This window comes from Gasterosteus aculeatus, chromosome 3 (assembly GCF_964276395.1).
Source record: "Gasterosteus aculeatus chromosome 3, fGasAcu3.hap1.1, whole genome shotgun sequence".
Classification (NCBI taxonomy): Eukaryota; Metazoa; Chordata; class Actinopteri; order Perciformes; family Gasterosteidae; genus Gasterosteus; species Gasterosteus aculeatus.
In genome coordinates, this window is record NC_135690.1 from 12,740,782 (window position 1) to 12,766,411 (window position 25,630).

Consider the following 25,630-nt stretch of genomic DNA (forward strand, 5'->3'; position numbering starts at 1 on the left):
AGGATGTGAGATTGAAGGTTTTCTTATAGCCTGAGGTGAGTTAGACAAAGAAATACAAAAAACAAACACAAGGGATGGATAAAGTACGTAATATCTCCATTTATATAATTCATTGTGTAGAAACTATCTGAACTTGATCTTGATCTTTCTGCGAGATAAATAATTTAAGGCTTTCATTGATGTACTCATGTGTCTGGAAATAAACTTAAATTAATTGAAAGCTCTTAACGAATGGGTCAAGTGGCCTCGTCGGGCGGTATCATCAGTGTAATTGAAGAGACGATAGCACATGAATGCCTAAGTCACCCAATACTGGGTGGTTTTGTCAGACAAGCTCCAGATATGTGCTACACACACACACACACACACACACACACACACACCTAATAACGGTCTGGCTCATGTTTGGCTCAGACGTTTGGCTGAAGCCTGATCACACTCCATAAAGAAGTAGAAACAACTGAGTCACAGCCCACTTTTATTGCACTATTTAGCACTTCACACAGCGCGGAAGTTCTGAAAATGAGAAATCGGATTTGGGATAGTCTGTGAAAATGAGCGCAACACACCCCTGAAAACAATCTCGACTGTAGATGTTGGGCGACGATTTGCCTCATAAAAATGAGTTATTTAATGTTTTGGCTCGACCCATTGTAGTGTTGATGAAGCTACAGCACGGCCAGCATGGTCCTTCTATGCAATAAAGTCGCATTGGGAGAAGTATTTAAATCTATCACTTGAGTAAGTCACACATTTAAAGAAACTACTAGCAACATGGTATCAAGACTATTAACAGTAACAATACATTATAGACTACTGTATGTACCCTGATGACTTGGTCCCTGGAGCTTTCCTCTGGCACCACCAAGAGGTTGATGTGCCTCATAGTGACGAATTATCCGAACGTTATGACGCTCCCATCAACCTCATGTGATTGAACTTAGATGGTGCAACTTAATTAAAGAGACTATGGCTCAGCAGCTGATAGTAAAGGCATTAGTGGTGGAAGTAATATCACACTATGCTCTCATGCACTCATCATCATTCAATAACTTATCCACATTTTTTTCTACTGGTGAAAGTAGTCTTTGTTTTAGTGTTTTAATATTATGCAGGATGTTTCTTAATTAGTATATGTCTGCGTAATGTGTATGTTGCATTTTATAACTGTTTAAGGTCGTTGAAATTGTTAGTCCTTTGTATACCATTGGGAAGTTTAATCTACAGCGGTACATATTTGAACAACACTTGTTTATGTGTTTCTAACTCAAACAACAGTCCAGTTTTAAGCTTTGTGATGGTACATTTACAGCTGGGCTTTTTATTACATTTTTAGCAAGAGGAGCACATAAATGAACACACAACCTTCACAACATACTGTACATGGTTTTCACCGAACTAAAAGGAATAAAAAACGATAATCTGAAAATAACTTGCCTTTACTATATGCTTTGGCAGCAAGTTCAGATTGCCTGCCAACAAAGAAAACTGATATTGAAACTGACATTGTAAGAGAGAAAGAAAATCTCAGGCGAAAGCTCTCTCCTCTGCGAGCTTTAAAAGTCCATAAACTTCCTGCGCGATTCCAGACTGCACTGATGGAGTCGCTGGGCACGCAATTACCTACTTGACCTCCCCCCTGCGTGATGAGGTAAGTTTAAGTGCAGTTTTCTAACTGTGGTTTGGTTTGCTGGGCATTTCGGCAAGTCCTCAGAGAGCCCTCTGGTGTTAGAAACGTGGAAAAACAGCCACAGGCTCGAAGGTCCTCTGTGACTCCAGTGCGTGTTGGAAAGAGCAGATAGTAGTCAGAACATAGATACCCGGGGACCGGTTGGACGGGGGGAATGTCATTCCGCGGCAAACCCTTCACAACTCTGTTTGCCTTAATTTGATTTGGCTGAAAGGGAATTTTTCCATAATGCCTCATGGAGGTCCTCCTAAATTGACTTCCTGGATATTCTACAGGGCCTCTATGGCTAAATTCAATCCCATGCCCAAATGCTCTGGCCAACTTGATGGTGGCGGTGTGTTTCTGGCAGGGTCCATAGGATTCCAGATTCTATCGGATAGAAAGTAAGGAGCGTTAAGAAACAGAGGATCAAGGAATGCAAGCAAGAAAAACAGCGAGTTGCGACGAAGGGAAGTGCAATATATGTGAAAAAACACATGGGCCATCAATAAGAAGTCACAACTTCGACAATTTCCAGTGTTGTGCCATGTGAGCGGGTAGATAATATTAACTCTTAAATTGTGTGCTCAGTTTTTGTGACTGAGACTTTGGCTGAAAATGATTTAAGAGGTCAAATGATCTAAAATGTAGGAAGTTTCTGTTGCTTAAAGTAATTGGTTTAGCACAATTTGAAAAGATTAAAAGCGTACTTTACAATCCCATAAATACATGTATTATTATGTCAAGATTGACTTATTCTATTAAAAGTGTGACTAACTTATGTGTCTATGCCAGTGCCTTGCACAGAGGTAATTCTTGACTACCATTATGGCTGCAAATAAAGAGAAGCAGCCAGTCGAAGACAGGAACTTGGACCGATCTAGTAACCTCGGGCTACACAGTTTACGACTGAAAGCAAATAGAGTCAGCGGAGAACAAACAACAGGGTGCTCGCAGCGTTTATACAAAAGCTCATTAGTGTGGGATCAAGTCAAGGTTTACAGCCATCCTCTGCCCTCTGCGTGCCAACTATACAACCTGTGGTTATTCCTCTTTAAGTACAGGCCTGCAGACCTACAGCGCAGACTCTTCGCCTTAGAAGACTTTAAAGGCTATTTTTTCTTGCAGGAGAGTATCAGGGTGTTTAAATAGAATATTTCAGTTCTGCTACGCCGTGCCACGGACTGACATCTGCTCTGCACATTGCTGCACTTTGGCAAGGATCTTCATGATCTCAGTCATCAGTTAAATCCCTTATACTTTGATTGACCAACGTATTTGATACTCTAAACAGCAGCCGTCCTTCCCAATCACTTTATGTTTAGTTAACCCTGGTTTCTGTCGAAATGACCATTTAAAGACAAACTAGCAGAGGGACACTGAAGCGATGTGTGAGACATGTGTGAGCCGGTCAGGTGTGGGACGGAGTCAAAATGCTGCGCTCTCAAGATTCGAAGATTATTAGATTCATCTTAAGCTTGCATTCATATTCATATTCCACATTCACATGTTTTTTTCACTTTTCCATGTTGTCGAAGTAGTTCATGTTATCAATAATGTAGCACCATTTTAACTTCTTTCCCAGTGATTGCTTTTCTAAGAAACCTCATGAAACAGTCATTGAAGAAAATCCCAGAAAACAAAAAAACGGTGGATTCAAGTGTCCCTCAAATGCCATGAAGCTGAAATTCTGCACTCAGCAATTCTCCGACAAATGTCAAGGGAGGACAAATATTTCGGAAGTAGTCAGTACAGAAGAACTCAGAAACTTTTTCGCTGTGAAACTGTTGCTTTGCTTGTGACCATGAAAGCAAAGCTCTCATTTCCCGCTGACTGCTGTGAAAGAGGATCATAAAATTGACTCCATCTGTAATTTTATGGTGAACTTTCCAGCAAGCAGCAGCAAGATGGCATTCCTTCTGTTCAGTTCTATTAAAACAAAGCATGTACATTTGAAGAAGTAGGATGAATTTGGCTTTTTCATGCCGGTACCTCTTTTGAAGTTTGTGGCCATAACTGGCTATGAAGAGAGATTATAGGCAAATACTTTGCATGGGTTGGATTTGAAGAGAAATGATTTGACTTGACCCTATGTCTCAGAAACTACGGCACCCGTAGACTAATAATTAAGAATAATAATGACGTCGTCCTCAAGCTTATCTCGATTTGGAATAAATTTTCAACATAATTCTTCTGGTGAAAAATTATTAGATGAAAACCCACACACCTAAATCCTTTTTTGTTTGTTTCACTCTATCAAATAATTGGCTAAATGAACATCAAAACTTGACACTAGTATTGCGACCATAAAGCTGTATTAGACTGTTAACTGAGGTAATAAACCAAATGAATAGAATAGACTTCATTGTCTATGTCATTGAGAAACCCTTTCTTATAAATTTGTTAAACCTTTTTTCAAATCAAGCCTTGGGCTCTGGGAACTTACTTGTAAAATAATCAAAGGCAGGAAGAAGTATAAAATACATAATAATTAATTAATTTAATAAATTAAAACTAAATGATGAAATTCCAGACTATTCCTGACAACTGCTTTAATTGGTAAAGCCCACTGATGTTATTTATTTGGGAAACACTGATCATTCATATGGGCCTGATCACTGGCTGCAAGTTTTTCTTTATTGTCTCAAGATAGAAGCATGTGTCTCTACAACCCGAATGTGTCTTCTCCGACTGGAAGGAGAGCATGTAAGAGACACAGACGGCGAGAAAAGGTCGGAATCTGTGACTTCTCTAAAAACACACAAAAGCTATAAAGCCTGTACGAGTATGTGTGTGTTTCAGAGCGTGAAGCTCTCCTGGGGGACTTCCGCTGCTGCTGTTATTCTTCGCAGCGAGATGGAAAGATTTTCCCAACATCTGCACAACATATCATCACAGGAAAAAAAGGAGGATAGTGGGCTGAAACTTTCCTTTGAAAAAGCGTGTGGATTTCCCTTTCAGGACCTTTCTCCTCCCTGGAATGTCTGGTATAAGTGAGGAAATCTGAATACTTTGATACTCATTTATACAAAACATTTAAAGGTATAACATTAGAAATGAGTCAGAAACAATTGTTAGTACAATTGATAGCATCATTGAAAAGCCACGCAAAGATAGAGGCGGTATATTTTTGGAGCACCCAGCGAAGCGACAAATGCCATACGTCTGTTGACAGCTGCCTTTGGCCAAGTTTTCATCCAATAGTTGTTTCCAGAACCAGTGATTGATGCAGTATTGTCCTCTGAGTTTTCCCTCTACCTGTAGTATCCTTTACACTAGCCGTGCACACTTTGTCCTTGCTTTCATCCAGCAAGATGTGTGCTCTAATCCGCTTGCCAACAACTTGAGTTGTCTGTCTGTAAGGGCGAGGCACACTGAGCTTTGTAGCCTTACCCCAAATCCCCTTTTTCCCTGTATGGTTCAAACTCCCCTTTCTCTTTTTTCCACTCACTTCCTCTGTGTTTCTCCTCATTTACCCTGAAGTATACAGCAGCAACCCCCTTCCCCCTCTCACGCACTTTCAACTAACATTGTACACTAACCTCTGATTTTCCCTTTCTCCTTCCTTCTCTTTCTGAAGCTGCTACACCCCCCCACCCTCCCCTGTCCTTCCCTTTTCCTTTCATCTACTTTCACTTCCCCCTGTCTCTAGTAGATCCTCTGACCTCCCCCCATTGCTACGACTCGTCCACTTTCTCATCACAGAACGAGGGGCGAGAATCAAATGACCGGCTTCTCTTCTCTTCTGTCACGGTTACTGATACCGGAGTACGGGAGAACCCAAATGCACGACTCGTACACGATGGACAAGACAGGAGGGTTTTAATCAAGGTTCAGGCAGGGTCAAAACCGGGAGATCCGTCAGGAGGCAAACAAGTCCAGAGGGGCAGGCAGGTAATCCGTAGACGAGGACAGGCAGGGTCAGAATCAGGAGGGCACACAGACAGGCAGACAAATCCAAAACGGGGCAGGCAGGTAAATCGGGGTCGAGGAACAGACGAGGTCGGAATCGAGAAAAACAGGATGGCTTCGGGAAACGCTGGAAAACTTGGTAGAACACACAAGACAATCTGGCAGTGAGCAACAGAATGTGACTGGCTTAAATAGTGAGTGACTGACGAGGGAAGGCACCACAGGTGAGGGTGAGGAGAACCAGGTGCAGGAAATCAGGTGACGAGGTGGGAGGATCTGAAATGACAGGAGAGTTAGTGAACATGCAGTGGAGATGAATAGACTATGATGTGAACACCCAGTGAAGATGAAAAATAAACTATGATGTGGACGTATGTGTGACAGAACTCCCCCCTCTAGGGACGGCTCTCGACGTCCCACTGGGCTGGTCCGGGTGTGCTCTGTGGAAGTCCCTGATCAGGGAAGGGTCTAGTATGTGGCGTGACGGGACCCACAAGCGCTCCTCTGGGCCGTATCCCTCCCAATCCACCAGATACTGCAGCCCCCTACCCCGTCGACGAGACTTGAGTAGGCGCCGGACCGTGTAAGTTGGGCCCCCGTCAATGAGCTGGGGGGGCGGAGGGGGTCTGGAGGAGGGTTGAAGTGGACTCTCCAGGACAGGTTTTAGCCTGGAGACATGAAAGGTGGGGTGGACCTTCATGGCCCGCGGCAACTGGAGTCTGACTGCTGCAGGGTTGACGACCCTGGAGACTGGAAAGGGACCCACAAATCGAGCCGCCAACTTCTTGGACTCCACTCTGAGTGGAAGGTCCCGGGCGGACAACCAGACACGTTGTCCCGGGACGTAGCAGGGTGCCGGGGTGCGACGTCTATTAGCCGACCGTTGATACCGGTCCGAGGTACGCAGGAGCGTGGAGCGGGCTTGCTTCCAGGTGCGCCGACACCGCTGAATGAACGCCTGGACAGAAGGGACGCTTGCCTCCAGTTCCTGCTCCGGAAACAGCGGAGGTTGGTATCCTCTAGAACATTGGAAAGGTGAGAGCCCGGTAGCCGAACTGGGGAGTGTGTTGTGGGCATACTCGACCCATAGGAGTTGCTGGGACCAAGAGCGGGGGTTGCGGGAAGAGATGCAGCGTAGAGAAGTCTCCATCTCCTGGTTCATCCGCTCTGCCTGACCGTTGGACTGTGGGTGAAATCCAGACGATAAGCTGACTGTGGCCCCCAGTAGCCTGCAAAACTCAGACCAAAAATGAGAAGTGAATTGTGGCCCCCGATCGGAGACCACATCGACGGGCAGACCATGCAGGCGGAACACCTTCTGTAATAGCAATTCTGCTGTCTCTTTAGCAGAAGGCAGCTTAGGTAGAGGGATGAGTTGAGCAGACTTGGAGAAGCGATCAATTACCGTTAGAATAACTGTGTTACCGTCAGATGGGGGTAGGCCGGTTACAAAATCCAAGGCAATGTGGGACCAGGGACGATGAGGGATGGGCAGGGGGTGAAGAAGGCCGGATGGAGCCTTGTGAGAGGGCTTATGCTGAGCGCAGATAATGCAGGCACTGACGAATTCTCTAGCGTCCTTCTCCATGGTGGGCCACCAAAACCGTTGTTTCAGCAGAGCTAGCGTGCGGATCACTCCCGGGTGACAAGCCAGGCGGGAAGAGTGACCCCACTGCAGGACCTTTGAGCGCAGATTCGCTGGGACAAACAGAAGGTTATCGGGGCAGGCACTCGGTGCCGGTTGCGCTGTATGAGACTGTTTTACTTCCTCTTCCACCTCCCAGGCCACTGCCCCAACAACACATTCAGGGAGGAGAATGTTCTCCGGACTCTGAACGCAGCTCCTGGACTGGTACTGACGGGACAGGGCATCAGGTTTGGCATTCTTCGTGCCCGGCCGGTAAGTTAGAGTAAACTCGAAACGGTTAAAAAATAGAGCCCACCTTGCCTGTCTGGAGTTCAACCGCTTGGCAGAGCGAATGTACTCTAAGTTTTTGTGGTCAGTCCATACCATAAACGGCTGGTCAGCTCCCTCCAGCCAGTGTCTCCACTCCTCCAGTGCAAGCTTTACCGCCAATAACTCCCGATCCCCGATGTCATAGTTCCTCTCCGTGGCAGACAGTTTCCGGGAGAAGAAGGCGCATGGATGAACCTTCTGATCTGTAGACGACCGCTGCGAGAGAACTGCTCCTACACCGGTGTCCGACGCATCCACCTCCACCACAAACTGGCGAGCAGGGTCTGGGAAAACAAGGATAGGGGCAGAGGTAAAACGTGTTTTCAATTCCCCGAATGCCCTGGCCGCTACCGAGGTCCACTGAAAGGGCACTTGTGGGGAGGTTAGAGCGGTGAGAGGAGCAGCCACAGCACTGTAGTTCCGAATGAACCGCCGATAGAAATTGGCGAAGCCCAAAAAACGCTGCAGTTCTTTGCGGGTGGAGGGTTGGGGCCAGTCTGCCACCGCCCTGGTCTTCGCAGGGTCCATCTGAATATTGCCGGCTTTGATGACGAAGCCCAGAAAAGATACTTCCGAGGTGTGGAAACTGCATTTCTCTGCCTTAACGAAGAGGTGATTCTCAAGGAGTCTCTTGAGGACTTGCCGTACATGTATCACATGCTCCTGTGTAGACTTGGAAAAAATCAAAATATCGTCCAGATAGACAAAAACACAGACATTGAGCAGATCGCGGAGAACGTCGTTTACCAGCCCCTGGAAAACAGCTGGGGCATTAGTGAGGCCAAATGGCATGACCAAATATTCATAATGTCCACTGGGAGTGTTGAAGGCCGTCTTCCACTCATCCCCCTCTCTGATCCTGACCAAATGATACGCGTTGCGTAGATCTAGTTTGGAAAATACAGTTGCCCCTTGTAGCAACTCAAAAGCAGATGAGATGAGTGGAAGTGGATACCTGTTTTTGATGGTGATGTTATTGAGTCCCCGGTAATCAATACAAGGTCGCAGGGATCCGTCCTTCTTGCTCACAAAAAAGAACCCCGCGCCGGCCGGGGATGACGACGGTCTAATGAGACCGGCAGCCAAGGAGTCGCTGATGTACTTCTCCATAGTCCTAGTCTCAGGGGCCGACAGAGAGAATAGTCGCCCTCTTGGGGGCGAGGTGCCCGGAAGGAGGTCTATAGCACAATCGTACGGGCGGTGAGGCGGTAGTGAGGTGGCCCGAGCCTTGTTGAACACCTCCTTTACATCGTGGTAATCCTCGGGTACGCCCGTGAGATCTGGGGACTCAGGAGACACGGAGCGGCTAATGGCAGACGCCGGCTTTAAACAAACCGCGTGACAGTGAGGACTCCACCCAAATATAGTCCCAGTAGCCCAGTCAATGTGCGGATTATGCCTCCTAAGCCATGGAAACCCCAAAATGACTGGTTGTTGAGGTGCATGAAGTACATGAAAGGTGAGTGCTTCACTGTGGTTACCTGACATCTCCAAGCGCAGCGGGGTGGTTTGATGAGTCACCCTGCAGAGTAGCCGACCGTCCAACGCCGTGGCCCGGATGGGTCTTTCCAAAGCGATTTGCTCAATCCCCATCTTGAAGGCCAGGTCTCGGTCGAGGAGATTGGCGTCTGCACCCGAGTCAATCAGAACCGGAACAGTGTAGCTCTTATCCTGGAAAAACAACTGGGCATGGATTTGGGGTCGAGAGGGCATTTCTAATCTAACTTCCCGGCTCACCAGCGCCCTCTGGTTGACTGGTGAGCCCTGTCTTTTACTGGACAAGCGTTCACATAATGACCGCTTTGACCGCAGTACATGCATTGGTTGGCCTGCAGGCGGCGGTGCCTTTCAGCCGGAGCGAGTCGAGCCCGTCCCAGCTGCATTGCCTCTGGCCCCGCGATAGACTCAGAAGGTCCACCCTCGGTTGGTGCCCGTCGCGGTTCCGGCCACTGGCGCGGCGGTGATCCTGAAGCTGCGCAAGCGACCCTCTCTCTTCTCCGCTCCCGCAGACGGCCGTCGATCCGAATGGCGAGGGCGACCAGCTCGTCTAAACCAGCAGGGAGATCCCGAGCTGCCAATTCGTCCTTTACGCGGCTGGATAATCCGTGGTAGAAGGCATCGCGAAGCGAGGCTTGGTTCCAGTCACTCTCCGCTGCCATGGTGTGAAAGTCAATGGAATAGTCGGAAACGGATCGTATTCCCTGCTGCAGACCAAACAGTCCCCGGGCCGCCTCTCGTCCGGGAGTGGCATGGTCAAAAACCCTCTGCATCGCCTCGGAAAACGACGCGACGGAGGAACAGATAGAAGTCTGTTTAGCCCATTCGGCCGTTCCCCAATCCCTTGCTCTCCCTGTGAGCAAGGAAACAATGTACGCTACCCGGGACCTCTCGGTGGGAAACGCGGACGGCTGGAGCTCGAAGGCGAGCGAACACTGTACCAGGAACGGTCGACAGGAACCGGGAGCGCCGGAACAACGCTCGGGTGGAGGAAGACGTGCGTCGGACATTGGAGCGGAGGTGGGTGCTTGGGCAGCAGCGGGGGTGACGTCCGGAGTACGCGTCACCACGGCGAGGTTCCGCAGGTGGTCGCGGAGGGACTCCATGCTGCTCTCATGGCGGGCCGACATAGACTGCATGGCCTCAGCCATGAAGTGGAGCTGCTGCTCATGGCGCTGCAACATGTTGCTTGGATTCGGGGTTTCGGGCTCGGTACGTTCTTGGTCGGCTGGGTTCATGTTTGGCCAGATTGTACTGTCACGGTTACTGATACCGGAGTACGGGAGAACCCAAATGCACGACTCGTACACGATGGACAAGACAGGAGGGTTTTAATCAAGGTTCAGGCAGGGTCAAAACCGGGAGATCCGTCAGGAGGCAAACAAGTCCAGAGGGGCAGGCAGGTAATCCGTAGACGAGGACAGGCAGGGTCAGAATCAGGAGGGCACACAGACAGGCAGACAAATCCAAAACGGGGCAGGCAGGTAAATCGGGGTCGAGGAACAGACGAGGTCGGAATCGAGAAAAACAGGATGGCTTCGGGAAACGCTGGAAAACTTGGTAGAACACACAAGACAATCTGGCAGTGAGCAACAGAATGTGACTGGCTTAAATAGTGAGTGACTGACGAGGGAAGGCACCACAGGTGAGGGTGAGGAGAACCAGGTGCAGGAAATCAGGTGACGAGGTGGGAGGATCTGAAATGACAGGAGAGTTAGTGAACATGCAGTGGAGATGAATAGACTATGATGTGAACACCCAGTGAAGATGAAAAATAAACTATGATGTGGACGTATGTGTGACATCTTCACCTTTTCTCAAAGCTCGAGCTGTGAAAGGAAGCCTTGTCCCCAAATGCCTTCATCGCCTCCGGAAGCATGTTCAATGTTGACCATACAGGAAAGGACTTTTGTGGAATTTTTTGGGGCCCATGGAAAAAAGGGGGTGAGTCTGGGCCCTCACTCTCACCGACGTCTCCTCGCATTGAGCATGAGTTGTCGTCAGTAAAATCCTCACTCCAGTAGGTCAAAGGAAAACCTTAAAGTGGCAATAATCGATCCAAAACCACATGAAAACATATCTGATAACAAATCTGAAAACAAATAGGGATACGGTTGCTTGTAGCGATTCAACAAACAGAATTATCACCTGAAACCGTAGCGCCCTTTGGCTTTCCAGGACTTGTGTTTCAGTTCATTGTTTTACCGTCGCGCCTTAAACTTTACTTATTTGATCCAATCTCCCCACTCTCATAGTGCCATTATCAGCCCCAGCCGGCAGCTTTTTACTTGGAGGAAATAGTGAAGCATTTAAAGGCTAAAGAGCCAGATGTGTGCTGAAGGAGTACGTTGTGACCAGAAACACATGATCGAGTATCGTAGTATAAGTTCTGTAATTACTGGATTTAAACACCCAACCCTCAAGACACATATTTAAAGTATCAGGTAAATCCTGACCCTAACCCTAAATTTCTAAATTAAAGGTGATTGCTACTGCAATGACGCCTTGTTAGGGGACAATTATCACCTGTATAGCTGCCAATGAGCGCAATGCACTGAGCACCATGACCTAGCCTTGGCATGCATACGCTGACTAACGTGCACTGAAAGAACACACGCACGTCCCGGCTATGTCAAGTAAGCAAGGAGAAGCTTGAATTAAAAGACACAGATGGAGAGAAACATCCTCATCTGCTAATGTAGAAAATACCCAACTAATGTATTATCTTTATATAGCAAATAGTTTTTGATGCAATATTAAAATACAATGCTGTAAAAAATATTGTACAAAAAGCATTTAATCGATCACAGCATGTAGATTTAACTTGTAGAGTTAAATCTGTGTAGAGCACACCATGCTCTATAAACAAAAGCTTCAACACACACGTAGAGTCAGTATGTTGTTTACTGCACTTTACTATGAAATACACCTGCAGGGACAAAGGCACGTACATTCTTTTCTGGTGCAAGTATGTGTGATACAATCCAATAATGTCGATATTGTTTACAGCACTTCTAGTCTAGGGAGATTTCTATTATATGTCTATTGTTGATCAACACATTTAGTAACATGAACACATTATAGAAGACTACATACCAGTATGCAGTTATTCACCTCAGGTTCCCTTGTCTCAAATTCATTTTCAGTGGATCTGTTGCAATATGAAACTATGTCCCGACACAACCATTCAAGTTTTACCAGAATGAGTCATAAAATCCATAAATTCAAACACATCTGAAATTCAATATTTATATATCTTGTATATGATGACCATAATCTTGAGAACAGTAGCATTCGCCGAATTACTGTATGTTTAGGTCAGTTAGAGATCATTTAGTGTGGAAATTATTTTGGAGGTGCAGTTATGTAGACAGTTACAGTTTCCTCAAACCGTATGCAAATTCAGTACTCAATACTCAACGCCTGTATGCGGCTTTTAAAGTACCTGAGTAAAAGTATCAAGTAATGTTGTCTCATAAGGTATGTCTTTCCAGAAATAACTTTCTGAAAGTGTTTTTAAGTCACATACAGGATGAATCTTATACAGAAGACATACCATATATTTCTCTCCTCGGCCACCTGATTAATCTTTTACAAACATACAGTGACCAAGCACAAGTCGCTTTCCAGCCATTGTGTGGGAAAATCCTTGTGTTTAATCAGGTCTGGTTTAGTTAATTTGTTCACAGCTGTGTGTATCCCATCTGCGGTTGGTTTTCCTTAACCAGTTTATTTAAGGTTTTCCTTAAATAAAATAAGGTGAGGTTACAGGAAGATACGGCCTGTTTTGTAACAGCTGCACTCCCAACATTTGAGCCTCTGGTAAAATTGGGATAAAAACTGAACAATTCTTTTGCGGGAACTAATACTAATTCAGAATGAAAAATTAAATGTGACAGTGCTATTTCCTTCCTGGATAGAGGCTCACCGTCATCAGTATCATTTCATTCCTAATTCATGTTGTGGAACCAGAACTTCATCTCAGCTTAATTTTTTAACTTTCCTTCATACTGTCTTTGTGTATTCCTTCCTGTCATGTCTTTCCCAACAACCACTGTCGCAGACAGAAACTAATTTACAAACCTCTGTTTGTAAAGGTACATCTTTGGTTGCCTGTTAAGAAAGCACAGTCATGTCAGACATAAGTCTTCATATAGGTATGAGTTGGCCCTCCTGAGCCAACCAAACCAACATAAAACAGATGTATAAAGTAACCATGCAGTTCATAGGTAAACCAGATATGCTTTTTAGATCAGAGTGCATCCACATCACATCTCTGTGAATCTGAAGATGGAAACATGTATTTATATAAATAAAATGTTAAGACTGCTCATAAGCTACTATAATGTAATGTATGTATTATTACATACAATGTTATGAATCCCAACATGGAAATACACAAGATATCCCCACAACAGTCACATGTTTGATTCGATAAAAGTGTCAAAAAGTAACTTCCTATTTGCTCTGCCCAAAATAGATTGGTGTATTTGAGTTTTGTAACTCAGGGAAAGTTTCAAAAGTAAATATTTCCTTCCTGGATGGAGGCTCACTGTTATCAGTATTATTCCATTCCGTGAGGTGTGTTATGCAATTGCTGCACTTCCAACATTTGTGTCTATGATAACATCAGTAGTATGTAAGTTGTATAATATTTTGAACGGTTGGAAAATTATTAAACCAAAAAAATCTTCTGAAACGTGATACCTCTAATCTATCCTGTTCTGAGTGGCTAGAATATTTTGAAATGTCTTTATATTGCAATCAGTGCTAGATTATACTACAAAAAAAGAACTGACATCTTGTGATGTTTAAAGTCACTAAAGTTAACTAGCGTATTGCTGTTTTGACCTTTAGAGCAGATAAAAGTCAGTGCAAATGCTAACATCAATGTTAAATAAACATTAAATGTATATGAAAGTATAAGAATCTGAGGCACATTCCGCAACTTTCCGATTATGCAACCCTCATGTTTGTTGTCGTCCAACCTGTGGAATGTGAATCAGAAACATTTATTTAGCACGTATTTTGGACATATGACGAAATTGTCATGGTGGGTGTCATATATAAAACAAAGGAGAATAATGTACAATTTCACTTACTGTAACAATAGAATATAAAATAGGATATGAAATACAAAATAAAAAAGACAAAGTGACCAGGCAGAAAAAATCAAGTGCACAGGCTAACAGATGGCAATACCAATGAAAGTGTCCAAAAGTGTTTTGAGTAGAGTCAGTCAGTAGGGGATTGGAGCTCTGTTAATGAGCCCGACTGCCGACAAGAAGAAACTGTTAGTGTGGCTTGAGGTCTTGGTACTAATGGACCTCAGCCTCCTGCCAGATGGCAGGGACACAAACAGTTTTTTTGCACGGGATGAGAGGGGTCGGCAACAATCTTTTTAGCTCAGATTGCAGCCAATCACTGTCAGGGAGGCTAGGGCCACAAGGACCTGGAATCAAAAGCAGACTTGACACGAGGTAGTTAGAAGCAATTCTTGTCTTTAATCCAGGCGGAGGTTCGGTACACGGGTAATCAGGCAGAGGAGGCAGATAAATCCAAGTCGGCAGGCAAAGGGTTACGGGTGGACAGAAAAGGTTCAAAACACGGGAAGGCACACTGGAGGATATCGCTGGTAAGCTCATGGGAGACAAGAGACAAACTGGCACAGAGCCATGTGTCGGCAAGGGCTAAATACACAGGGGAATGAGACACAGGTGTAATCAATAAGGGTGGGGCTTTGTAATCACGGGGGCGGCGGCATACAGGTAGGCGGTGTCTGAAATGAGAGAGAAGGGTGATTGACAGAAGATACACAGGAATCACTTTGTGGCCAAAATCCCCAGTCTGGGTGTTACAGTACCCCCCCTCCTAAGGCCGGCACCAGACGGCCCAGGCTCATCAGGGAACTTGAGGTGGAAGTCCCTGACGAGGTTAGGCCCCAAGATGTTGCGAGCTGGCTCCCACGACCTCTCCTCTGGCCCGTATCCCTCCCAATCTACCAGATACTGGAGGCCCCGACCGCGGCGTCGGACTGCCAAGAGCCGCTTGACGGTGTAGGTTGGTCCGCCATCAATGAGTCTGGGGGGTGGTGGGGCTTTGGTGGCAGGGACCAAGTGGCTCTCCATGGCTGGCTTTAACCGGGCTACATGAAAAGTGGGATGCACTCTCATAGGTCTAGGGATTTTAAGCCTCATGGCCGCAGGGTTGATCACCTTAGCGATGGGGAAGGGGCCAACGAACCTTGGCGCCAACTTGCGGGACTCCACACGAATGGGCAGGTCGCGCGTAGATAACCACACTCTCTGGCCGACCCGATAGTTAGGGGCTGGGGTCCGTCGTCGATCCGCCATCCTCTTCGACCGTGCAGCGCTCTTGAGGAGGGCCTGGCGGGCTCGGTCCCAGGTGCGGCGGCAACGCCGGACCATGGCCAGCGCCGAGGGCACCCTGGACTCCCTCTCTAGGGCAGGAAACAGGGGTGGCTGATAGCCATAGGCACACTGGAACGGGGAGAGGCCCGAAGACGAAGAAGGGAGTGTGTTGTGCGCATACTCAATCCAGATGAGGTTCTTGCACCAGGAGGTTGGGTCTTTGGAAACCAAACAGCGAAGGCCCGTCTCCAGCTCCTGGTTCAGACGCTCAGTCTGCCCATTGGATTCCGGGTGATAGCCAGAAGATAGACTGACCGTTGCTCCTAAGAGGCTACAGAAATCTTTCCAAAACTTGGACACGAACTGGGGGCCCCGATCAGACACCACATCTGCAGGGAAACCATGGAGACGAAAAACGTGAGAGAGCACCGCCTCCGCGGTTCCCTTGGCGGAGGGCAGCTTAGGCAGGGGAATGAAATGGACCATCTTAAAGAACCGGTCGACCACCGTGAGGACGGTGGTGTTGCCCTCGGACCGGGGAAGCCCTGTGACGAAATCCAGCGAGATGTTGGACCAGGGGCGATGTGGAACCGGCAGGGGGCGAAGGAGCCCGACCGGGGAGCGTCGAGGGACCTTACAGCTTGCACACACCTGGCAAGCCGACACGTACTCTCCTACCTCCCTCTCCATCGCGGGCCACCAGAACCGCTGTCTTATAACAAACATTGTCCTCCGAACTCCGGGATGGCAGGAGATTCGGGCGCAGTGGGCCCAATGGATGACCTGCGAGCGGAGAGAAGGGGGAACAAACAGCCTGCTGGGGGGACAACCGTTAGGAACAGAGATGCTTGCGGCAGCCTGTCTCACCTTCTCCTCAATGTCCCAGGTGACGGCGCCAACTAGGCAAGACGAGGGCAGAATGCAGGAGGGTGGGTTGGGTGGGGAGACAGGGTCAAAAAGCCGGGAAAGAGAGTCTGGCTTCGCGTTCTTTGAGCCTGGGCGATAAGACAGGGAAAAGTTGAACCTATTAAAGAAAAGCGCCCACCTGGCTTGACGAGGGTTTAGTCTTTTGGCCGTCCTCAGATACTCCAGGTTTTTATGGTCTGTCCAGACCAGGAATGGGTGTTCAGCGCCCTCCAGCCAGTGCCGCCACTCCTCCAGGGCTACCTTGACTGCTAGCAGTTCCCGGTCCCCAATGTCGTAGTTCCTCTCAGCAGGAGAAAGGCTCCGGGAGAGGAAGGCGCAAGGATGCAGCTTGTCATCCTTCTCTGATCTTTGGGAAAGTATTGCTCCCACTCCCACGTCTGAGGCGTCAACCTCCACCACAAACTGCTGATTAGGGTTGGGGAGGATAAGTATCGGGGCCGAGGTGAATGCCTTCTTGAGGTGTTTGAAGGCAGCGTCGGCGTCAGGGTTCCACTGGAACTTGACCACAGAAGATGTTAGTGCATGCAGCGGGGCAGCTACTGAACTAAAGTTCCTAATGAACCTCCTATAAAAATTGGCGAAACCCAAAAATCGTTGGACCGCCTTGCGATCGCTGGGAGTGGGCCAGCCTGTGACTGCCGCCACCTTCCCTGGCTCCATCTGCACTTTGCCCTCCGACACAATGAACCCCAGGAACGAAACGGTAGATACGTGAAACTCACATTTCTCCGCCTTCACAAATAGCTGATGGTCAAGGAGCCGCTGGAGAACCTGCCTAACATGCATCCGGTGGGTCTCTTCGTCGGGGGAGAAGATCAGAATGTCATCCAGATATACGAACACAGAAATGTTGAGCAGGTCTCGGAGGACGTCATTCGCCAGAGCCTGAAAAACAGCTGGAGCATTAGTTAGTCCGAAAGGCATCACCAGATACTCGTAATGCCCCCTGGGAGTGTTGAAAGCAGTCTTCCATTCGTCTCCCTCCCTAATCCTGACCAAATGATAGGCATTTCTCAAGTCGAGCTTAGTAAAGATCTTGGCCCCTTGTAGCAAATCGAATGCTGACGAAATAAGGGGCAGAGGGTACCTGTTCTTGACTGTGATGTTGTTTAATCCCCTGTAATCGATACAGGGGCGCAGTGTCTTGTCCTTCTTGCTGACAAAAAAAACCCTGCACCCGCTGGGGATGAGGAAGGTCTGATTAAGCCCGCCGCCAACGAGGAGGTTACGTAATCCTTCATAGCCTGTGTCTCAGGTGCAGACAGGGAATAAATTCTCCCTCTAGGAGGAGATGATCCTGGGAGCAGATCAATGGCGCAATCATACTCCCGATGTGGAGGCAGAGAAGTGGCTCGGGCCTTATTAAATACCTCCTTAAGGTCGTGGTAACATGCCGGTACCCTGGAAAGGTCCGGGTAGTCTGAGTCCAATGGCGGCAGCTGTTGCGGCGCAGATAGTGGGGTGGTTTGAGACGGTGTCGTGGAAAAGCATCGCGTCGAACACTCCCTCCTCCATGCAATCACTGTCCCCGAAGACCAGTCCATATGGGGGTTGTGTTGGGACAGCCAGGGAAAGCCCAGAATGAGGGGGTGTTGCGAGGACTGGAACACGTGGAAGCAAATAGTCTCTGTGTGGTGGTCCGGGAAGGTTAACTGCACAGGGGATGTGTGGTGAGTGACTCTACAGAGTAGGCGCCCATCGAGGGCACTAGCTTCCAGGGGCTTCGGGAGAGGATGCCTCTCTAATCCCAGTCTGCGCACCAATCCGCTGTCCATCAGGTTGGCGTCCGAACCTGAATCCACCAGCACTCTCTGACTGAGAAAGGCGGTTTGAGAGGAGATGGAAACTCTGGGAAGAACCCGAGGCGGACCTACGGACAGTGTGGTACGGCTCACCAGTGACGTCCTCCTCACTGGTGAGCCTGATCTTTTAGTGGACAGGAGGCGATGAGGTGGCCCCTCTGGCCACAGTAGATGCATCTACCGTCCCGCAGGCGACGCTGCCGCTCCTCGGGGGTCAACCTGGTCCTCCCGAGTTGCATGGGTTCCTCGGCTGGGTGGTGGAGTGCGGGGCGATCGGGAGAAGTCTGGTGTCGAGCATGTGAGTCAGTAGTGGGATCGCTGTGGAGCGAGTTCCAGTTGAGACCTGTGCCATGTCTCCTAGGGGGTGGGGGAGGGGGTGAGCGGGAGGCTGGCGAGTTAAACAGGCGGCTAGGTCTCTCTCTCTTGAACTCACCTAGGCGGCTCTCTAACCTTACAGCAAGGGCGGTTAAGGCCTCAAGACTCTCGGAATCATCCCTCAATGCTAACTCCTCCCTCACTGGGTTGTTAAGTCCTCTGAGAAAAACCCCCTGGAGTGACGCATCGGACCACCCGGACCCTTGCGCTATGGTTCTGAAGTCGATTGCGAACTCTGCCACGCTGCGGGACCCCTGTCTTAGAGAGAGTAGGCGTGAAGCAACGTCTTTGCCTCTAACTGGGTGATCAAAAACTCTACGCATTTCATCTGAGAAGCACTGATATGAAGAGAGTATAGGAGACTGGCTCTCCCATATGCTGGTAGCCCAGGCCAACGCCCTCCCAGTCATGGAGCCCATCATGAAGGCAACCTTAGCTCTATCAGTGACATATCTCGAAGGCTGTTGGTCAAAGATTAATGAGCACTGCATCAAAAAAGACTTGCATGTTCCCAGGTCTCCGGCGTAGCGCTCCGGTGCAGGCACATTTGGCTCCTGGGAGCAAAAGGTGGGTCGGGCAGATTGCAAAGGAGGAGTAGCCGCCTCTGGGGCTGGGGGGGGTGGCTGCGGGGCGGCTTGACGAAGCTGCTGTCCCAGCTGGTTCACCTCCGCAGAAAGAGCTCGAAGAGACTCCATCATCCCTCGGAGAAGTTGGTCGTGGTGCCCCACGAGGGTACCCTGTGAGGCGACAGCCTGACGGAGGGAATCTGGGTCCGCTGATTCCATGTTGGCCAGTTTGTACTGTCAGGGAGGCTAGGGCCACAAGGACCTGGAATCAAAAGCAGACTTGACACGAGGTAGTTAGAAGCAATTCTTGTCTTTAATCCAGGCGGAGGTTCGGTACACGGGTAATCAGGCAGAGGAGGCAGATAAATCCAAGTCGGCAGGCAAAGGGTTACGGGTGGACAGAAAAGGTTCAAAACACGGGAAGGCACACTGGAAGATATTGCTGGTAAGCTCATGGGAGACAAGAGACAAACTGGCACAGAGCCATGTGTCGGCAAGGGCTAAATACACAGGGGAATGAGACACAGGTGTAATCAATAAGGGTGGGGCTTTGTAATCACGGGGGCGGCGGCATACAGGTAGGCGGTGTCTGAAATGAGAGAGAAGGGTGATTGACAGAAGATACACAGGAATCACTTTGTGGCCAAAATCCCCAGTCTGGGTGTTACAATCACCCTTTCTGCAGAGCGAATGACACGCTCTATCCTGCCCTTGTCCTTGGATGTGGCTGCAGCGTACCAGACGGTGGAGGAGAAGAGGATAGACTCAATGATGGCGGTGTCATCTTCATTGTCTTCAGAGCGTTAAGCTCAAAGTTGTTTTGGCTGCACCAGGTCACCAGATGGTCAGACGCCCACCCGTAGGCGGAGTCATCCCCACCAGAGATGAGTCCAATGAAGGTGGTGTCAACCGTATGCTTCAAGAGCTGCACGGACTGGTGACTGGAGGTGCAACTGTTGGTGTACAGAGAGAAGAGCAGCGGGGTAAGAACGCAGCCTTGGGGGGAACCGGTGCTCATCTGAGACATGTTTCCCCACCCTCCCGTGCTGTGAGGGCCGTTCAAAAGACTTCATGACTACAGAGGTCAGGGTGACAGGCCTGTAGTCGTTAAGTCCTGTGATCCTACACTTTTTGGGGACGGGGATGATGGTGGAGGCTGGAATATCTCCAGGGAGATGTTGAAGTTGGCCCCAAACAGTGGAGACAGCTCATAAGAACAATGCTTCAGGGTGGAGGGGGAGACATAGTCCGGGCCGGCTGCTTTGCAGGGGTTGTGTTTTTTAAAAAGGCTATTAACGTCTCTCTACAGAATGGAGAGGGTTGTGGGGGGTCTTAGGCCTGTGATTAGTAATCTGTTGGAGGCCTCTCCAAACAGAAGTAGAGTCTGGTGTTTTTTCAGAGTGCATTCGATTAGCATCTACCTAAACCTCTTTTTTGACGCTATGTGAATGTCCTTGTGGTAGCTTCTGCTCTCAGCATCTGGGAACTCATCCAGACTGTTGGTAGCAGTCCAGCAGTGAGAAAGGAGCACCTGGGTAACCTCCCCGTTGATTTGACAGTCACTCATTGGTCCAGTATAGAGAGAAAAATAATTTAAATACAAACAGTGAGGCAGCACCTCAGTGTGTTTTTTTCTCTCTACAAGGGGAAACATGAAGTTGTTCATTCTGGTGGCTCTGGTTGGCCTCGGCCTCGCCCAGCACAACCCCCACACCAAGCACGGCAGGACCACTATCGTGCAGCTGTTTGGATGGCGCTGGGCGGACATCGCTGCAGAGTGTGAGCGCTTTTTGGGTCCTAATGGCTTTGGTGGAATTCAGGTAGGTATGACTCAACACAGGATGGTCTGTAATTCGAGAGAAGGAGGAGAATCCATTTAGTGTTCATTTTGAAATACATTAGCAAGCAGAAGTTACTAAAATGTGTTTTCTCTTGTTTCTTATGTTGCTCAGATCTCAACTCCAAATGAGCATATCGTGCTGGATAGTCCCTGGAGACCGTGGTTTCAAAGATACCAACCAGTCAGCTACAAACTGTGCTCCAGATCAGGCAGCGAGAGCGAGCTGAGAGACATGATCACCAGATGCAACAACGTTGGGGTAAAGAGTGATTTAGTGAAAGTTAACTCTGAGAATTTAGCTGTGTACGTTTTGTTGCAGCTTCAATTTTACACTCTTCATCCACTGCAGGTCAACATCTATTCGGACATTGTCATCAACCATATGTGCGGCGCCGGCGGTGGAGAGGGAACCCACTCTTCATGTGGAAGTTGGTTCAGTGCCACCAGGGAGGACTTCCCCAGTGTCCCATATTCCCAGCTCGACTTCAATGACTACAAATGCAAAACTAGCAATGGGGAAATTCAGAACTATGGTGATGCTAATCAGGTGATGTCACTCAGAAACAAGTGTGGAAGCTTCCCTCGTAGCATGCGTTATTTCACAGAAAAAAAGAAAAATGAAGTGAAAAGATTCTATATTGGACATTTCTCTGACTTTAAAGAGCAATGATGAGGTGCTAATTTCTGCCACAGGTGCGTAACTGTCGACTAGTGGGTCTGTTGGACCTCTCCTTGGAGAAGGAGTATGTCAGGGGCAAGGTGGCTGACTTCCTGAATAAGCTGATTGACATGGGGATCGCTGGATTCAGAGTGGATACCTGCAAGCACATGTGGCCCGGTGACCTGTCTGCCATCTTCAGTCGTTTGCACAAACTCAACACTAAGTGGTTCCCTAGTGGCGCCAGACCCTTCATTTTCCAGGAGGTAAGTTAAATAGATCAAATTATTCACAGAAATGAGGATGACAAAGACAAACATATACATTTTGTCAACAGATGTTCATGTTTAGGAATATATATTAGTAGTTGATAAGCTACTGCATTTGTAAAACATTATAAAAGGTGCCAAACTAAAAGAATAAGTGTGCTCTGTCTTTAATAACAACTTCATGGTTAAAAACAAAAATATGTTGTTTGTTACTGCCGAAGACCAAAGATTGTTGAATTACATTTTCTCAGTCCACGAATTGCTGGTATGGTGAAGATAATACCAACCACATAACGTTTTGATTATAGGTTATTGATTTGGGAGGTGAGTCCATCTCATCTAGAGAATACTTCCATCTGGGAAGGGTGACTGAGTTCAAATATGGTGCCAAACTGGGAGCTGTCTTGAGAAAGTGGAATGGCGAGAAGCTGGCTTACACCAAGTACGTGTGATACTGTTGCTTTGCCCATTAAAACCATCAGATCGATACACATTTCTGAATTTGACAAATTGTTTATAATTCTGTTTTAAGGACAAAACTAAATTAGAACTGGTATATCTCTAAGGAATTAACAACTTATTTTACACATATTACACATATTTTGTCCAAACTTAAAGTCTTAAAGGTAAGCTTCTCCTTAGTAAAATTGTATTCTTGTGTGCAGGAACTGGGGAGAGGCATGGGGTTTCATGTCCGACGGCAATGCTCTGGTCTTCACTGACAACCACGACAACCAGAGAACCAATGGTCCTGGTGGTGCAGCCATCATTTCCTTCTGGGAACCCAGGCTTCACAAGATGGCTGTTGGCTACATGCTGGCCCACCCTTACGGAGTAACCAGGGTGATGTCTAGCTACCGCTGGGACCGCCGCATCATCAACGGACAGGTAGTTTCTCTTTTACCAGGAATAAGGGTTAGACCTAATATTTTTTGAGTATCTTTTTGTTAATTTCTTTTATTTTGTAGGATGAAAATTACTGGGTGGGCCCTCCCAGCCATAGCGATGGATCCACCAAGTCCGTTCCCATCAACGCTGACCAGACTTGTGGAGATGGATGGGTGTGTGAGCACAGATGGCGTCAGATCAAGTGAGTCCTCAAAACGCCTGAGACCGGGAACTATTGATCTCAGACTCAGAACAAGTCACGTCTGCTTGGTCATATGGATGTAAAAACGATCTATGTTAGACGCTATGATTGGATTTTTTCCATCTCACTCCTTTAGGAACATGGTTATTTTCCGCAACGTGGTCAACGGACAGCCTCATTCCAACTGGTGGGACAACCAGAGCAACCAGGTTGCCTTTGGACGTGGTAATCGTGGTTTCATCGTCTTCAACAATGATGACTGGTAACAATTATTTGCTGAGTACTGCTGACAGAATACGGATTCACCCGCTATATCAATTAGTCGCCAGATTAAACTAACGAGACTGACTGCGGTTCATCCAACTGTCATGAACAATCAACCATAGTTTATTGGATTATTGATCTTTAAATATACTGTTGGCTTTAAAATTGCATTGCTTGTACGACCTACAAACGACTATCCAATTAGAAGCATACAGGTGAAAATAAAACCTCCAACCAATGTTATAACATTTAAAAAAAAATAATTGTTTTGTTACTCCTATTCCAAAAAACAGCCCCCTTCTATATTTCTATATAAATATTTAGATTATATACCTTGTGTTCACCTTCAGGAACCTGGACGTGACCCTTAACACTGGCATGCCAGGAGGCACCTATTGTGATGTAATTTCTGGTGAGAAGAAGGGAAGCAGCTGCACTGGGAAGAAGATCCAGGTTGGTGGTGACGGACGCGCCCACTTCAAAATCAGCAACAGAGATGAGGACCCTTTCGTTGCTATTCACGCTGACTCTAAGTTGTAAAAAAAGATGTACAACAAAAAATAAATCATATCATTAGATAAATCATCTCATCTTTTGTCGACCTACAGATGGTTTGGTCTGTCACTTTTCTGTACACGTGTGTTAAATATGGTTTTTCGATCCTATATTTATAGGGTGTGAATCCAGTTTGATGCATACAGTATGTTATAATAGAAGCACATGGTGTGGTCAAGGAAAAGAGTGTGAGTTATGGTGGGTAGCTAATCAAAGCAGAAAAAAAAAATAAAACATCCGCTTTCAAGTGGTAGCAAATGCAGTTTATTTTCCATTTTTTCGATCAACAAATACTACTGCAAACCCAAGTAAAGTAACATGTGCTGGTCACATTGACCATTTTCATAGGATGCAATCCAGGTCTGCTCTGTCCAATAAAGTAGCTCAAACTGTGCTTTGAAACAACACATTCATTGAGGATAATAATCCAGAATATTTGAGGCAATCATATTAAAAAAACAGCATGATTATAATGTGGAATAAAATTGAACCAGTCCCCAATCATTTGATGAAGATCCATCTTTAGAATCTTAAAAAATGTTCTTCTTGAATACAATTCAAAAAATATTACTTGGACCACTGAAGTTAGTTGGAGATGAACACTTGATATTGCTACTGCTTACTATTTCTGCAACAATGTGGCCACAATAAAGCACAGTGACCAGTATTTCTGCTCTATACTTGTGGAAATTACATAAACGTCGGATACCAACTAACTTACAGGCGTTCAGTCTCAGCTGCAGAGAGAGTCTGTCTTTCCCGAGTGTCAATTTCATAAATTGTATTCACGCTCTGGCAGCAGGGCAGCGAGGATGAGGAGCGGCACATATCTACACTGATTGGCTTTCGCAAGACAGCGTCGAGCAAATGATTCGCAATTTTTTGAAATATTTCAACTTTGGTGAAAAATATGTTAAACACAGAGAACCAGGTTAACGAGAGGTACATCATAAACGCTAAGAATGACCAGAACAATATTTGGGAACTAAAAGTGGGCTTACAGAAATTTAAATATGTGAACACATTGTTATTTAAACTGTTTGCTTAGACTTGTCCCCTCACTTAAGAGTAAACTAGGCAATATAGGCCTCGATGACATTTTATTTTTTCATGTAACTCATCTTAAGCATTAGGAGCAGAGGGTTGATGATATGTCGAACACTTTGATATGTGGATACAGGAGGTTCCAGTGGTTACAGGAAACCCCCATCACTAACCCCTTGAACATAACGGTACTGTTGTAGGTCATCTGGCTTTCAGAATACCAGCCTGATTTGGACAATGTCTTTAACACAAATAAGCAAACACATGCTTCTTGTCAACAAAGCAAGGAGAAGCTGAAAATGAAATACACACATGGATGGAGAGAAACTCTTAAATATGCGTTTATATTCATGAATGAACCAGAACGAAAACCGAGTGAAGCAGGTCAGATGTCTGGTCGACACAACCTTCTCAGGGGTGTTTGGGAGGAGGAGGAGCTGGGTCAGATAGTGAGCAGATGGGGCGAGGCGTGATGAAGCACACCATGCTTTATAATCAAAAGCTTCAACACACACATACATACATATTACACATAATAAAAACATAATACAGAGTCAGTAAGGCGTTCACTGCACTTTTCTATGTAATACACCTGCACGGGCAAAGGCATATGCATTATTTTCTAGTGAAAAAGTGTGCGTGGTACAATCCAATAAAGCAGATGTTGTTTTCAACACTTCTAGTTTAGAGAGATTTCTATTATATGTATGAAGTTCATATATACATACCAGTATGTAGTTATTTACCTCCGGAGGATCTATTGCAATATAAAACTATATTCCATCGTAACCATATAGTTTTACCAGAATGAGCCCTAAAACCCATTAATAAGTT

The 25,630-nt window shown here is 46.9% G+C and overlaps 1 protein-coding gene across 1 annotated transcript; it reads left to right on the forward strand.

Annotated features, from left to right (window-relative positions):
- The first annotated feature begins 1,519 nt into the window (after nt 1-1,519).
- LOC120816472 (alpha-amylase-like) lies at nt 1,520-23,779 on the forward strand. The gene is made up of 10 exons (XM_078098676.1): nt 1,520-1,651; nt 20,722-20,896; nt 21,029-21,175; nt 21,266-21,463; nt 21,610-21,840; nt 22,152-22,285; nt 22,509-22,731; nt 22,812-22,933; nt 23,070-23,195; nt 23,548-23,779. The coding sequence occupies exons 1-10, from the start codon at nt 1,647-1,649 to the stop codon at nt 23,735-23,737; spliced, it is 1,551 nt and encodes a 516-aa protein (XP_077954802.1). The 5' UTR covers nt 1,520-1,646; the 3' UTR covers nt 23,738-23,779.
- The last annotated feature ends 1,851 nt before the right edge of the window (nt 23,780-25,630 follow it).

Excerpts from the sequence above, each read along its gene's own strand:
- LOC120816472 (XM_078098676.1), top strand. Across the intron at positions 21,464-21,609 it reads ACTATGGTGATGCTAATCAG|GTGCGTAACTGTCGACTAGT; the intron begins GTGATGTCACTC and ends TTTCTGCCACAG. Across the intron at positions 22,934-23,069 it reads CACAGATGGCGTCAGATCAA|GAACATGGTTATTTTCCGCA; the intron begins GTGAGTCCTCAA and ends TCACTCCTTTAG.